This window comes from Leptonychotes weddellii, chromosome 9 (assembly GCF_054177405.1).
Source record: "Leptonychotes weddellii isolate Sample4059 chromosome 9, ASM5417740v2, whole genome shotgun sequence".
Classification (NCBI taxonomy): Eukaryota; Metazoa; Chordata; class Mammalia; order Carnivora; family Phocidae; genus Leptonychotes; species Leptonychotes weddellii.
The window spans coordinates 124,736,617-124,752,188 of record NC_138377.1 but is presented as its reverse complement, the minus strand read 5'-3'; the positions used below and the strand labels follow the sequence as shown (position 1 = coordinate 124,752,188).

General features: G+C 54.2%; 1 protein-coding gene across 2 annotated transcripts in view; it reads left to right on the top strand.

Annotated features, from left to right (window-relative positions):
- The first annotated feature begins 131 nt into the window (after positions 1 to 131).
- The window catches only part of LOC102748141 (pro-interleukin-16-like), a 24,163-nt gene continuing 8,722 nt past the window's right edge, over positions 132 to 15,572 (top strand). The window contains exons 1-8 of one of the 2 annotated variants that reach the window (XM_081831781.1): positions 132 to 336; positions 1,271 to 1,344; positions 1,881 to 2,097; positions 2,512 to 2,629; positions 4,670 to 4,802; positions 8,405 to 8,504; positions 10,837 to 11,315; positions 14,830 to 15,052. In XM_081831781.1, coding sequence (XP_081687907.1) covers positions 300 to 336; positions 1,271 to 1,344; positions 1,881 to 2,097; positions 2,512 to 2,629; positions 4,670 to 4,802; positions 8,405 to 8,504; positions 10,837 to 11,315; positions 14,830 to 15,052 — 1,381 coding nt within the window. In that variant the 5' untranslated portion in view covers positions 132 to 299. The remainder of the gene's footprint in view (positions 337 to 1,270; positions 1,345 to 1,880; positions 2,098 to 2,511; positions 2,630 to 4,669; positions 4,803 to 8,404; positions 8,505 to 10,836; positions 11,316 to 14,829; positions 15,053 to 15,572) is intronic. The other variant, XM_081831782.1, reaches the window with a different exon arrangement.

The following is a 15,572-nucleotide window of genomic DNA, read 5'->3' as shown; positions in this document are numbered from 1 at the left end:
TTCCTTTTGATGGCTGCATAATATTCCATTGTATATATATACCACATCTTCTTTATCCAGTCATCTGTCGATGGACATCTTGGCTCTTTCCACAGTTTGGCTATTGTGGACATAGAATTGCTATGTTTAAAGAGATCTTTGAAAAGGTAAAAGAGGGAATAGGAACAACCAAAAAAGAACGGAACACGGTGAAAAAAAATCTTGTAGGGAGCAAAAGGCAAGTCATCGAGATAAGAAGCTCAGTGGCCAGCTCAAACCGCAGACGAAACACCACTGGAAGGAGAATCGGGGAGCTGGACATGGTCCAGCGGGCTGCGCAGAGCGATGGAGAACAGGGTGAGCGTCAGAGAAACATGGAGGGTGAGCAGGACCGAAGGCAAGACGAGTTCTAGAAAGGAAGGGCAGCATGGAAGAGGGGAGACTAGACAGTGGCTAAGAATTTTCCAGAATCATTTTAAGGCATGAAACTTCCTTGTGAGGAAGCACCCTAGGACATCACGGTGGGACTTCAGACCACCAAAGACAAAGGCAAAAGCATCTTTCAAACAACCAGAGAGAAGGGGCGGGTGACCTGCACTGGGCCCAGAGTGAGGTGGCAGCAGACTCACCTGCGAACAGCCAGGCCAGAGTCTGTGTGGGGAACTGTCCTTGCATCTGAAATGCCCAGCGCAGCGCTGGATGCAGAGAGAGTGCTCCTTCTTTGTGTGTTGAATACATTTAGTGCAGGGGAGACATGGGTTTTCCGTCCCTGTAAAAATGGATTTCCGGATACAGAAAAAATGAGTCTATTAGGCATATCTGGGAGGGAATGGCTTGCAGTAAAACGTCCGGAGTCATGGGTCAGCACCCACGGGCCGTGCTGCGACAGTGGAGGATGCGGGAAATAAAGGCGTCAGGGGCTGTGAGAGAGGCGGGCCAAGAAGGTGGGAGCAGTGCACTGTGCTGACGAAACACAGGGCAGCAATCTCTGCACGCAGACACGCTGTGGGAAAGGCATCTGGGAATGAGCCCTGGGAACACGTGGCCTGAGGGCCAGGGAGGCAGGAGGGCAGGGGCTGAACCCACGGTGGGCAGGACAGGTCAGGCCGGGCCTTGTGTGCCCGCCGAGGACCCTGGATCGGCCCCTGAAAGAGAGGAAGGGCCTCGGAAGGCTGGTCACTGCTGCCCATCTGCCCCCCAGGGGGAGAGCCCCGGGCTGGGAAGGCTTTCTCCTGGGCTGTGTGCGTGGACACCCCTCACCGGGCCACACTCCTCTCTGCTCTCCCGACAGGGGATGAGATTCTGGAACTCAACGGTGAATCAATGGCTGGACTCACACATCAGGATGCTTTGCAGAAGTTCAAGGTGACCGCTTGTTATTGGCACATTGCCAGACTCCGGGGCTTCGGGCAAAGGAACCAAGCATGAGGCTCCTTCACTCAAACCTGCAAATTCAAACTGTGGGATCCTTGACGTGGGGCGCCCCGCTGGTGCGGGTCTGGGCGCAGTGTTAAAAAAAAGACCTGGCTCAGAAAATACGAGCGTAATCAGGGGTGGTCCCACTATTTCAGATTTGTAGAACTGTTTTAAAACGCTCAACGTATTGATGTTGACAGATTTCCAGATCTGTTTGAAGTTTGTAAGGCAACCACGAGAAGATGTTTTTAAGTCTCCGTGTAATCAGTTCAAGACTGCATGCCTCCGGCACGTGTGTGCACACACGCATTTGTGTTAATACACGTCGTGTGTCATCTGTGCAGAGACATGCAGGTGCATGTTGATTCTACCACACGCACACGTGTGCACACGGGTGGGCACGCATGCATGCACGCACATACAGACGCATGCGTGTGGGTACACGCAGCTGCTGAGCGCTGCAGCACACGATCTCTGCCTTTCAGCAAGCCAAGAAAGGGCTCCTGACCCTCACGGTGAGAACCCGCCTGATGGCGCCCCACTCCCTGAGCAGCCACCTGTCTGCCCCGCTGAGCCGCTCCCTGAGCTCCAGCACCTGTATGACCAAAGACTGCAGCTCCTTCGGCCCGGGCAGCCCCGCGCCCCCCTCCGGCGCGGCCAAGCCCAACTACAGGGTCATGGTGGAGGTGTCCCTGCAGAAAGGTAGGGTGGCAGCGCCCCTCCTCCGCCGCCCCCCTGCCTGGGCCTCCCACCCCCGAGGGGTCCCCGAGGCTTTCCTCATCGGGAGTCAGTCCAGGGACAGGGCGGAGTGCCGTCTGCGAGAAGTTGTGGCCGCTCCTCTGTCTGTGTGCAGAAGCCCAGGACGCTCCACGCACCTTCAGTCCAGGTGTTGTGGTGCAGCGGGTACAATAGGACCAAGCAAGGCAGGCCCCAGTCTCACACATAACACTGCGCACCGAGGAGCAGGGCTGGGTTCGCGGCAGCAGCTCGTGCACCGTGAGATCCGGGGCGGGCGCTCCCCCTCGGGCACCTGCGCTCTTACCTGTGGCCGGAGAACTGAGGTCCACTGAAGCTCGGTCACGAGCCCCCCGTGCTCTCTCCCGCTCTCCCTGGCAGAGGCTGGCGTGGGTCTGGGGATCGGCCTGTGCAGCGTGCCCTACTTCCAGTGCCTCTCTGGAATCTTCGTCCACACGCTGTCTCCCGGATCTGTGGCACATTTGGATGGGCGGCTCCGGTATGTGCTCGTTTCTGTTGTCGGGAAAACAAAGCAAAACAAAACAAAAACTCAGGATGCTTTGCAGAAGTTCAAGGTGACCGCTTGTTATCAGTACAAGCTTACAGCAGAGGGAAGGAATTCCTTAGAAGGCCAGGAGATTCATCTGGAGACGAGATATTCAGAATGACCCAAGCGTGGCTCAGAGCCTTGCTCTTCAGACTGTGGTCCCTGGACCACTGGGATCGGAATCACTTGGGAGTTTGTTAGAAATGCAGAATCTAGGGCTTCTCAGCAGACCTCCTGGAGTGGAATCTGCATCTTAGTAAGATCCTCAGGGACCTGTGTGCACGTCCCAGTGCAAGAGGCCGCATCTCAGGGAATTCCAGTCCGAAACAGAAAACATGAGGTGACCACACTTTAATTCCGATTTAACTAATACGGAATTTATAGCAACATCCGTAGGAGCTCTGGTGAGGTTTGCCTGTGTGCCCTGTATGGAAAAAGAAGCTTACCAAGCCAATCAGTAGTGTTAACTCAGTTTCTTGATGGCAGAAACAAAATATTGGCAGGCACTGCAGACTTATTTTGCTACAAAGACCTTCTAAGAGGAGCCCTGAATCTAAATTTTCTTTCCAGTAAGTGATTTGGGTTCGGTAACATTTATCCCAGTCTAACTTGTTGTGATAACTTCCAGCTCACGTATCTTCTCTCCCATACCTTCTCTCCCTGGGTTTGGGTTTTGCTATATCAGGAGAGTTTTGCCGTATTTTTCAAGGTTTTCCTTCCCACAATTGCAGTGTATGCAAGGGCAAGCCATGCTCAGGACAGCGTATTGACAGTGATTCGAGTTAGGGATGGATTTGCCGTTGTCGCGAGCAGGGCAGTGACGGCTGATTTGCTGAGCTGCTGTTTTCGCTTGGGACATAATGAGAGTCCCAGCAACGGCCTGAGCCCTAATCCCTTCGGACAGAGCATCCTCCCGCCCAGACCTGCAGCTGGGTCGGGATTGTTCTGGATGTCTCTGCTTTCCTTGGCATGTGGGGCTATTCAGCTGTGGCCTAGACCGCAGTGTGGAGGACAGCAACATCAGTCCCAGGACACCTGTGTTCCGATCCCCGCCATGCCGATGATCAGCCAGGCCGGAGCTCAGCAAAGTGCGGCCCACCGCCTGCTTGGTTTCTTTTTTTAAATAAAGTTTTATTGAAACACAGCCACACTCATCGGTTGACACATTGTGGCTGCTGTTTTCATGCTACAGCATCAGGGCTGGGTGGTTGTGACAGAGAGAGTGTGGCCTGCCAAGCCTAAAATATTTACGGTTTGGCCTCCTCCTGAAAAAGCTTTTTTAACTCTAAGCTAGGTCTTATTGAGGAGATGATTTCACCCTCTGTGCCTCAGTTTCCCCATCTGTGAGACAAGGGGGTTGGATTGCACCATCCTCTGTGTATGGAAGCATCCCTCTTTTCTACCTCACTTTTTTTTTTTCTGGTTACGTAACAGAACAAATCTGAATTTTCCGTAACTCACTTCCTGTCTTACAGTAAGAATGCGCTCCATACCTTCTCTCCTTACTTCTTTTTGCAAGAACTTCAGCTGCTCCCCAGTCCAGTTATTCTTTACCTCTTAGCACACAAAGCGTCCATCTTCCCTCCTAACCATTCTACAGACGGGAACGCTGAAGCCCAACGGTTGTGATTGGTTAAATCATGGTTAATTGGTTAATCGCCTAAATTGGTTCACCTACACCCTCAATCTCGATTAGGCCTAGTTTAACGGGAGAAAAGGAGGAGGAAGTTTACAGACTAACCTTTGTTCACGTTGTCCCACCCCGGGTATGAAACATCCCCCCCACTGTGGCTGCGCAGTGAGGGGGTGAGAAGGGCACTGCTTTGGTCCGTCCTCCTCTGAGGGTCAGTCGGGTGGCAAAGGAACTCTACTTATTGGTGTAATTTTTAGGTCTCATCGAACAGCCCTGCCAGGAGTGGGACTTCTGGGAAGGGAGCGTCTGAAAGCCACGTTGGTTAGCTTGCTGACGGCTTCCTGTGTATGCTTTCACAGGTTCGGTGACGAGATCGTGGAAATCAATGATTCCCCCGTGCGCTGCATGACGCTCAACGAAGTCTATGCGATCCTGAGTCACTGCAGTCCCGGGCCGGTCCCCATCATGGTCAGTCGTCATCCAGATCCACAGGTAACACGCCACTGGGGCATCTTCTTCCGCCCAGGCTCACTCTTTCAGGACTCAGCTTCGAACAAGACATAGATGAGAGCAGGTGATGCTGGCTGGGTTTGGACTTGAATTTCCAAGACCGTGTTCCGAGTGTAATAACACGTGTCTGCAGCAGGGATCCACTGGCAAACTCCTAGACACCAGAGACAATTGGCATGAGCTTAGGGGAGCTCTTGCAGCTGGGATACGAGCTCGAGGGCAGGAAAATATAGACCCAGCATCCCTGCTAGAGATGCCACGAATCAGTCAACATATCCGTGCATCTAGTGGGGACCCGTTATGTGATTGTCCAGCCCTGAGCAGATAGAGCTGAACAAGCCCTTCCACACAGTCCTGCCTCGGAAGCTCACGGTCTTGCTAGAGACCCTGACACAGAAATAATTGCAATACGGAGTGATAAGTATTCTGCAAATAGAGAGCTACAGAAAGGAAGGTTGGATCAAGCAAAAAATACCAGAAGTTAGCTTGTTCCAGGCAAATAATTTGAGGAAGGTCATTCCATGAAGTGGGGACACAAACTTCATCTGTAGAGTCATGAAGGGACCTGTCATAGGAGAGTGGCTTGTTCTCGGGGGGCTGGCATGTGGGTACTGGGTGGAGAGGCCAAGGATCCAGGTGGGCATGACATTGGAGCGACCCTGTAGTGGGCTTCACATGGGGTGCTCAGAGTTCACGTCGTATTCTGTGGGGGTGAGGAGCTAGGAGAGGACTGTGGCTGTAGATGGAATATGTTCAGATTTTATTTTTTAACCACTGATGGTGCGGTGGAGGACAGGGTGGAGGACGGGGTGGGGTGGGTGCAGCCTGGAGTCTGGAAGAGGAAGGAAACAGATGACGAGGACCTAAACTGCACAGTGGATGTGAGAAGAGGATGGAGAAGGGGGCACGGGGACAACTCGGGAAGAACTGGTCGTACTGTTGGCTGATGAGCCTGGGGCACGGGTGGTCTCAGATGACTGGGGTGTTTTCGGGTCGGAAGCAGCACCAGCAGTATAGAGAAGAGAAGGAGGAGGGGGTGCTTGGGAGGGAAGAAATGGTCTCATGTGGGGCATAAAGAGATTGAGGTGCCTGTGGGGTGTCCGTAGGCGGTTAGATTCAGGGCTGATAATGGCTCTTGCATGGGGTCCAGTTCGGAATGAGTCTCGGGAGCTGGGGCCGTGGGCATTGGTGAGGTTCCTTTGGGGAACCTGGTGATACTCACCATCACTATTTATGCAATCCTTGTACGTGCCAGGCATCTTTGCTGAAAGATGTGACAGGCAATTGCGTTTAGTTGTTGAAAAACCATCTGAGGTCAGTGTGATTCTCCTGTTGAAAAACCATCTGAGGTCAGTGTGATTCTCCCTTCCAAGTCACAGAGGAGGAAACCAAGGCTTAGAAGGGAAAGAGGAACTGGGTTCATGGTGGAGCTGGTATGTGAAGAAGCTAGGCTTTAAAGCTTATGCTCTTAACTAACAGACTCCAAACTCCCCAAGGAAACAGGACAGAGATGGACTCACAGGCCAGATCCACATGCACCTTGTGTAGTGGGATTCAGACCCAGCTCTCTTCTGCTGTGAGCACTAAGGATGAGCACTCTAGAGAAAAGCAAACTTCCTACGAAGGCAGACAAGTAATTTGTCTAAACCTCTGGAGATAGAAGAAAAGAAAGCGGCCTCAGTGTCTCTTGCTGCCCTGGGCACCGTGGGGAGAGGGCAGGGGAGGAAGAGTTGGGTGTGGGACCAAGGCTGGGGCCCCTGGCCTTGTGGCCCTTGGTTCTGGCTGGAGGGGTGGGGCACGCACACAGAGAAGCCATGAGGGGTGAGGGTCATGGGGGTGAGGGAGTCAGGGTCCCAGTGGCCCAGAAGACGGAGCCAGGTCTTGAAAGGACCGCCAGGGCGTGGGGCAAAGGCACTGCAGACAGGGGAGTCCAGTGCCCACGCACAGCGCAATGCCTGGTCCTGTCCAGCTCTGCTCCTCCCTCTCGGTGACACCTGGGACATCCAACTAACCTCTCAGAGCCTCTCGTTCCTCAACCCTGGAATGGGGGAGTGGTCTTGACCTGGCAGGACGGCTGCTGATACGAATTCCCTGCACTCAGAGTTTACCGTTTGCTAGGTATTGTGCCCAGTGCTTTAAATGATTTATTATTATTATTATTATTATTATTATTTTTATTTTTATTGTGGCAAAACACATCCAACGTAAATTCACCATCTTCACCGTCTTAAGTGTACAGTTCGGTGGCGTGAAGGACATTCTCCTCCTTGTGCCCCAGCACCACCATCCATCTCCAGATGTCTTTTCGTCTTGTAAAGCTGAAACTCTGTGTCCACTAAACAGCTTGCCGTCTCCCCGTCCTTCCAGCCCCTGGAAACCAGCATTCGACTTTCTGCCTCTGTGGTTCTGACGACCTTATGCACTTCATATAAGTGGAATCATGTGGTACTTGTCCTTTTGTGACTGAATTGTTTCACTTAGCAAAATGTCTTCAGGTTTCATCTACGTGCTTGCAGGTGTCAGCCTTTCCTTCCTCGTTAAGCCTGCGTGATATCTCATTGTGTGTGTGTGTGTATCTCATTGTGTGCATGATATCTCATTGTGTGTCCATTTATCCGCTTATCTGTCCGTGGACACTTTTGGCTATTGTGGATAACGCTGCTATGAATGTGGGTGTGCACATATCTACTTGAGTCCCTGCTTTCATCGTCTTTGGGTATGTGTCCAGAAGTGAAACTGCTGGACCATATGATGATTCTATTTTCAATTTTTTGAGGAACTGCCATACTGGTTTCTATAGCAGCAGCACTCACATCCTTATCAACACCTATTGTTTCCTGTTTTTTTTTTTTGAGAGCAGTCATGTTATGGGTGTGAGGCGGGACCTCATTGTGGTTTTGATTTGCATTTCCCCAACGAGGAGTGATTTTGAACTCACCAGCCATTTGTATGTCTTCTTTGGAGAAAAGTCTATTCAAGTCCTTTGCCCATTTTTTAATTGGGCTGTTTGGTTTTTGCTGTTGTTGTTGAATTATAGGCGTTCTTTACATATTCTGGATCATAATCCCTTATAAGATATATGAATATTTTCTCCCATTCCATGAGTTGCCTTTCGTTTGGTTGATTGTGTCCTTTGATGAACAGATCTTAATTTTGACATAGTCAAATTCATCTATTTTTATTGTTGTTGCCTGTACTTTTGGTGTCAAATGGCTTATTTTTTAAAAACCCTCTGACCTCACTGGGAAATAGGTTATATTATTGTTATTGTACAGAAGAAGAAATTGAGGCTCAGGAGGTTAAGTAACTTTCTAAGAGTACACAACTAGAAAGCGGAGGAACTAGGACTTGAACATAAGTCTGTTTGGTTCTAAGAGTCATACTCTTAACTATTAATCTAAGGTGATTAGTGACCTGTGACAGTAAAATGATGATGGGGATGGTGAAGATGGTGGTGATTTTGGGGATGGTGATCATGGTGATGATGGTGAGGACAATGATGTCGATGATGATCATAATGATGACAAAGCCCAATGCAAGACATTTCTGCTGTTTTACATGAGCAGGTGACTCGTATTTCCTAGGTGTCTGAACTGCAACTCAAAGAAGCTGTGGCTCAGGCTGTGGAGAACATCAAGTTTGGAAAGGAGAAGCATCAGTGGAGTCTGGAAGGGAAGGGAGACGGTGAGCTCTGACTTGGATGTCTTTGCCTTCTTAGACAGCTTAGGGATTAGCCATTAACTCGCCTTCGACCTCAGGGACATAAGAGTGATCGTGGACAAGCACGATAAAGGTGGACAGAAGTTGGAAGCTAGCAGCCCACCAGCTAAGCTTGGCTCATATTTTCGCTTTGTTCGGGAGGCACAGGATGACAGAAGCATCTGATTTTGAATTTTTTTCAACAGGCAGGCACTCTCCCTGCTCGCCATGTGCCAGGAGTCCTCACCGTCCCCTGTTAGACCAGGTTGCCATTTCCACAGGCGCCTCCCTACGCATTTGAGGTTTCAACCCCAAGATAATTATAATAGACGCTTTAGAACTACTAGCTAATAATATCATATCTGGGCGCCTGGGTGGCTCAGATGGTTAAGCGTCTGCCTTTGGCTCAGGTCATGATCCCAGGGTCCTGGGATCGAGTCCCGCATCGGGCTCCCTGCTCCTTGGGAGCCTGCTTCTCCCTCTGCCTCTCTCTCTCTCTGTCTCTCATGAATAAATAAATAAAATCTTAAAAAAATATATATATCTAACTTTTATTTAAGGTCTTCTAAGGTCAGACACCTGGGCTAATTCATGCATTATTTTACCAGATCTTCACATATAATTCTTATGCACATTTCTTTTTTAAAAATTAATTTATTTATTTTAGAGAGGGGGAGGGGCAGAGAGGGAGAGAAAGGAACAGGCAGACCCCTCCCTGAGCTCAGAGCCCTGAGCAGGGCTGCTCTCACCACCGTGAGATCACGACCCGAGCCAAAAATCAAGAGTTGGATGCTCAACTGAGTGAGCCAAGCAGGAGCCCCTTTATGCACATTTCTAAGGAAAAGGTGGGGCCCTGAGAGGCTCTCTTACCCATAATCACTCTATGCAGTGCACAGAGCTTTTGGACGGGGACTGGGTTAGCTGACTCCGGTGCCTGGGCATTAACTGCTCAGTGCTCAGCCGCTGGGCACTGGCCACGTCATCATGGAGCATATGATGGAACAACGTGCAAATATTGACAAGGAGGCTAAACTGCCTGCAAATGTTCAAAGAAAGGAATTTCAACCATGTTCTACCATCTCTACCCACTCAACATGCATTTATGCTCAGGAAAATGTAATAGAGAAACTCACAAAAATTTCGACAGTGGTTATCTCCAGCTGATAGGCCTGCAGGTGAATTTTCACTTTCATTTCTTCCTTTTTGTGGCTGAGTTTTTTTCTAATAAGGATGCATTATTTTATGGCCAGGATAAAGCAAAAGCATTTTTTTTTTTTTCTTTAAAGAGGATTTGAACTGTGAGCTTGGCTGATCTTGGTTTTCTCCTAAGGTTAAGGATTCTCTTCCTGGCCTTCCAGAATGAGCTGGAATTTGAGCAAGAGGCTGGGACTCAGCCTGTTCCCACTCCTATGAGCACTGATTCTAGGAAAGCAACACCTGGAACTGTTTCCGCTAGAGGAAAGGGCCTCTCAGGGTTGTGTGGATGGCCCCAGGTGCTGAGAATGGGTGTGTTGGGGGGATGACCCAGGAAGAAAGGCTGGATGGGAGGGAAGAGAAAGGGAGCTCTGGCTAAGAAACTGTGGTTTGGGGGGTCTCGATTCACCCTCAGCTGGAAGAAATGGTAGCCTCGGTACAGGGCTCTACACACATTCACAGGCGTTTTCTCTCTTTCATACTGAGCCCTGAAACAAGCCCAGTAGCCCTGGAATTATTATCCCCATTTAACATGAGAAAATGGGGTGTTGCTGGCTGGGTTCCCCGGGAAGTCAACTCGGAGACAGTGTTTGGCAGGATGTTACCGTGGAAGAGTCCCAGGGATTGGATCCTGTGGAGGGGAGGGGACCAGAGGCTGGGTAGAGGGAGAGGTGAGCTGATGCACAGCTTCAGCCCTCGCCCGTGGAGTTGGGCAGCTAAGCAGTCTGGTTGGCAGGAATGGCCCCTCCTTACAGGCCCCTCATCTCCATCAGCCCCCATGCGTGAGGCAGCTCCCCGTAGGCAGTCCCCGGGGAGGCACCTACCACCAGTGCTCCCCACGGGTGGGACAGCAAGCCCTTCCTTGATGAGCAAGTTGGGGAAGCATCCGCGTCTCCATCACATGGAGACTCAGAAAGGCTGAGTGATTTTCCCAAGCGGAAGTCGTACCGCTCGCCCGGGACAAACCCAAGACTGCCGGGCTCCAAATCCCAAGGGACCTCAGATGAGAAGCAGACAGCCTGGGGTGCAGTGTGCAGCCGCGAGCCGTGGGGAGCACGGTGGCCAAGGGTGTGTGTGCCCTCCAAGCTCAGCTGTGGGGGGGCCCCCTGTGCTTCCATGACAGGTGTCAAAAGGTTGGAGAGTAGCTGGCATGGGCGGCCGACGTTGGAGAAGGAGAGAGAGAAGAACTCAGCACCCCCGCATCGCAGGGCTCAGAAGGTCATGATCCGCTCCAGCAGCGACAGCAGCTACATGTCCGCGTCCCCCGGGGGGAGTCCCGGTAGCGGCTGCAGGCAGCAGTCTTCTGACCTGGAAGTCCCCACCCACAGCCCCAGCCTGTCCCTGGGGCAGGAGCAGGGGACGCTTCCCACGGCTCCTTCCGGGCCGCCCCAGGAGAGCCCACCCCTCCCTGGGACGCGGGACAGCCACCCGCCCCTGAAGCTGAAGAAATCCTTCGAGATTTTGGTGAGAAAGCCCACAGCCTCCAAGCCCAAGCCTCCGCCCAGAAAATACTTTAAAAGTGACAGTGACCCTCAGAAGAGTCTGGAAGAGAGAGAGGACCCCCTATGCCCTTCTGGGCACACCTCACCCACGTGGGGCCAGGTAAGAGAGGTGTCTGACAGGTTCAATGTTCTCCTGAGCTCCAGAGCCAGGAATCGTGCTTCTGTTGTTGTTTGTTTGTTTGTTTTTTATCGTGTGCACCGTTGTTCTTGAGCACGAGCAGGAGCCTTAGCCATGGGGAAGGAAGGGGTCTCCTGCTCCTTCAGAGGGAAGAGGCTCAGCTCGAGCTTAGAGCCGACCGTGCCAAGACTGGAAGCTTGGCGGGTCCCAAACCGAAGCCCCATTCCCGCTGTGTGGCTTCTGGGCTCCCTTCTAAAATACACTGGGGTTTTCGGCTGCTTTCACGGGGGTCAGTCTTCAGGCTGGCCCTGATGGAGCCCCAGCAGAGCTCCTGAAAGGCCATTCCGCAAGGGGCGGGCAGGGGGGCTTCCTCGAGGGGCTGGTTACCCGCTTTTGGAAGTGACATAGCCCATGGGATGGTGAGACCTTGGCTTCCGTGTCTTTCCCAACTCCTCTTGCCCAATTCCCACTTCCTTCTAGGTGGAGCTTGGGGGCAGTCTCAACTTCTCTGAGCCTCAGTTTCCCCTCCTGCTCGCTGGGGCTGTTTGGAGGCTCCCTGCTCATTTCGTGGAACCACCTAAGCCGATAATCGTGGCTGTGATTAGTCTTCCAGCACACCCATGAAAGACCTCGGCTTCCTTCCCCTGCCGCCCATGCCACCCCCTTAGAGGAAGGCCCACCTACAGCCAGGCAGCACCTGCAGCTTGGGCATCTTTATGCCCAGGCCCTGTGTGGAGCGCCACGTGGCCGCTGCCCCAGTTCGGCCCTACCCCGCCTCCTCCCCCGGGGGCGAGGGGCTGGTCACAAAGGGTCCCCGAGCTGCAGATCCCTCCACCAGTGGCTTGACCGCCAGGCTCCACCGCCTTTCTCAGCCCGGACCCCAGCAGCTGCCGTGGCCACGTGGGTGGCAGTGGGGCCCTCGGGACCTCCCCCCAGTGGCCTGGAGTTGGGCTTGACCAAGCAGGAGGGGAAGAAGGCCAGAGTGGTGGGGTGGGGAGGTGGGGGGAGGAAGGCGGTGAGTGGGAGGGGGAAATGGCGGGAGGGGAGGCAGCTGGTGACAAGGAAGCGGGTCCTGCCCAGAGCACGGATGTGGCTGCTTAGCTGCTGGCCTGATGAGCTCGTCGCTGTGGGTCCCCTCCCCCGCCTCCTGCTTTAAGCCAATGCGGCCTTCCCCTGTGGGTCCAGAAGGGCAAGCGAGTAACAGGCAGGCGGAGAAGCCAGGCTTTTTGCTTTGCTCCTGGACACTCGGGAAAGGAGGAGGGGCTTTGCCAGGGGAGGTCTGCTGGCTGCAGGGCTTCCCGGTGATGCCCTGGGGGTCCCTGGCTAGGCTGGGCCATAGACGGGCGGCTGGCTGGAGGGAAAAGTGGGGTTTCTGCAGGAAGGGCCGGCGGCGGGGGGCTTGGACGTGGGCACTTCCTCCGAGCAGCCTTCCCTGGGCTGGGGTCCGATGTCTGGCCTCCCCCGCGGCCCCTTCTCTGTCCCTCCGCCCGGTCCCAGGTGGCCAGCGGGCCCCTCTCAGCAGCACAAGCTGCAAGACCTACTTCTCCTGGGATTGGGGGTCCCAGAGAAAGGACGAAACCAGGAAGCAAGGCTGGACCCCACTCCTCAAGGCTCCTCGACCATTTCTGGGGATTTCTCACTGGATGTGTCTCTCTTTGGCCCCGTCCCTCCCTCTTGTCCTCCTTCTCTCCCAGCCCCCCTGCAGCCTTTTCTCTCTGGGACAACCCCCAAATCTTTCCCATCCTGTGACTCCCGGGGACGTCACTTGGACAACCAAAATGACCCTCAGGATATTTCCCTCAACAAAAGACCCGTTCTCTCCCTTCGAGGAAATCAGCTCAGACCATCACTTGGGCTGGAAACCCTGACTGCCCTGTAAGCCCACACGTCTGTCTTTTCTCCTTTCCCCTCTGTCCCTCACTCACGGAGCACTGTGCTGGGGAAGCAGCTCAAAGTAGCTTTCAGAGAAATTTGAGTAAACTTGGATTTATTTCGGGGGCTAATTAAGAAAAAAAAAACCACCCTCCCACAAAGAGGGTATAATATCAGTTCATTAACGAAACAACAAAACACATTCAGGTCTTTTCCAAGAGGCAAAGAGGCTTTGACTACTGTGGTTGGTACCGGAGTGTCAGCCTCTAAGAGTGTCAGCGATTCACGGGTGTAGACAAATGTCACCCTACGGAGCTCCCAAATGAGCAAAGCTGAATTCCAGCCACGTGTCATTTTTCCTGCGTGATGAGGGTCTCAGACGCCACCGGCCTAGTATTTCAAGCTCCGAATGCCATGGCCAAGCCTTGCTTCTTCAAAGGACTAGTTCAAGGAGCCCAGTGGTTCCTGAGTCGCGTGGTCTCCCTGTATTTCCAAAGGCTCTCCCCGAGCTCAGGTCTCCAACGGGGACCTTGGGGGTGGGGGACAAGGCTCTGTGAACACATTTCTAGCTTCTGTAGCTCTCTGTCAGAGAATGTTTTTTGCCAACGTAGATGTTCATCTCGGGCCACGGACGTCTGCCATTTCTGTTTTAGTCCCAAGTGATGCATTTATTCCCCCTTCTTTCCTTGCTCTGGGGAGGAGGCCTGCAGCCTTGTGAGACAGGCAGCCCGTCGTTCCACCTGCCTGTGGAATGAAAGAACATGGAGGCCGCCACAGCGTCTCCAGGCGTTGCTCCTGCAGATGGGCCAACATGGAAGCGTCCCTGTGATGACACTTCTCTTCTTCTTGCCTGGGCCGGCGTCATGCTTGTCCCTCTCTCTGTGTCCCGCCCTCCGGAGCTCTCCTTTCTGCTTCTTTGCCTGGGAAATTCGTACTCTTTGCTCAAGAACCAGACAAAAAGCATCTCTCTAGGAAGCCTCGTTCCCCCCTCTGCTTCCTCGGGAGCCCTGGTGGCATCTCGGTGCTGCCGGGTGCAAACTCCAGGCCAGTAGGAGACGGGCGCTTGGGGGCCGGTCCGGCTCCTTCCAGGGCTGTGTCATGAAGGAGCCTGAGACCGCATCCAGGTTCCGTGGGGAGAACACGGTGGCCAGGGACTGCCCAGGCCACAGCAGGTGCGGCAGAGGGCAGCCGAGGTGCAGGTCCCGAGGGCCGGGCATCCTTGTGGCATGCTTGTGATGGAGAGCCTGCGGGAAGGGACTGGCCCGCGCTCGCCTCCGAGTGTTCTCACCTTAGGTTTGCGAAGGCCAGGTGCCGGCTCTCCCCCTCCCCGGGGCAGGGCTTCACCTGGGGGCAGCCGCCCTCCACGCCCCAAGCTTTGTGTCCCTGTCACACGGGACCCAGGGCCTTGACGCTCGGCAAGGAGGAGGTGTGTGCAGGACGCGGGCTCCCTGGAAGCCGCGGGGGCAGCGCCGGGGAGGAAGGGGCCCCCGTGAGCAGAGCCGCCGGGAAGCCCGTCATGGGAGCAGCTGGGCGCGGGCTCTCCAGTGCCCGCCCGCGTGCGCCTGGCCTCTCACGGCTGGAGGCCACCGTTCTCACGTGGCCTCGCTTCCTGTTTACACCACAGGAAGCCGGAGAGCAGCTGCCACCTTCACTGCTGCTGCAGGAAGACACAGCAGGGAGAGCCCCCCGCGCCCTTACCTGTTCCCCGGGGCCTGCGGTGGGCCCGCCGACGCCACCCTGCTCGGAGGCCGAGCCCGGGAGGAGAGGAGGCAGCCCAGGTAGGCTTTCAGCTCGGGCTTCCCGAAGGCAGGAAGGAAGGACCTTCTGGGTTAAGGTCCAGGAACGAGGTAAGGATGTGGGATTGCGCTGAGGACGGAGGGCTGTGCCCGACGAGGGCTGTGCAGGTTGGTGAGCAGGCAGGAGCCCCGAGGTGCCCGAGCGGCAGGACCGTATGAAGGCTGGGGACCCCGTGGTCGGACTGGCGATGCCGTGGAGGGGCTCGGTCCGGGCAGTCGGCGGGAGGACGGAGGGGGACGGCACTCCAGCACGCGGCGTCCAGCGTGTCCCAGGCTGAGGATGCAGCATCGCGTTCGCGGGCGGGCGCTGTGTCCGTGAGCCTGGCGAATGCTGGCTTCCTGAGGCTCCGTGCCAGGTGCTGGAGGGAAGGAGGGACAGAGGGACAGAGAGAGGGGCAAACCAGGTCGGGCCATGAAGGAGCTCCCCAGCAGCAGTGGCTACCCACCATATGCCTGTTGGAGAAACGCTCCATGAAAAGTGCATGTGTGGCTCCCGGAGGGTTGGGGGGGGCGTTGTGAGTGGAAACATCTGACCCATCTCGCCCTGAGCAGGTGCCCCACAGTGGTGGGC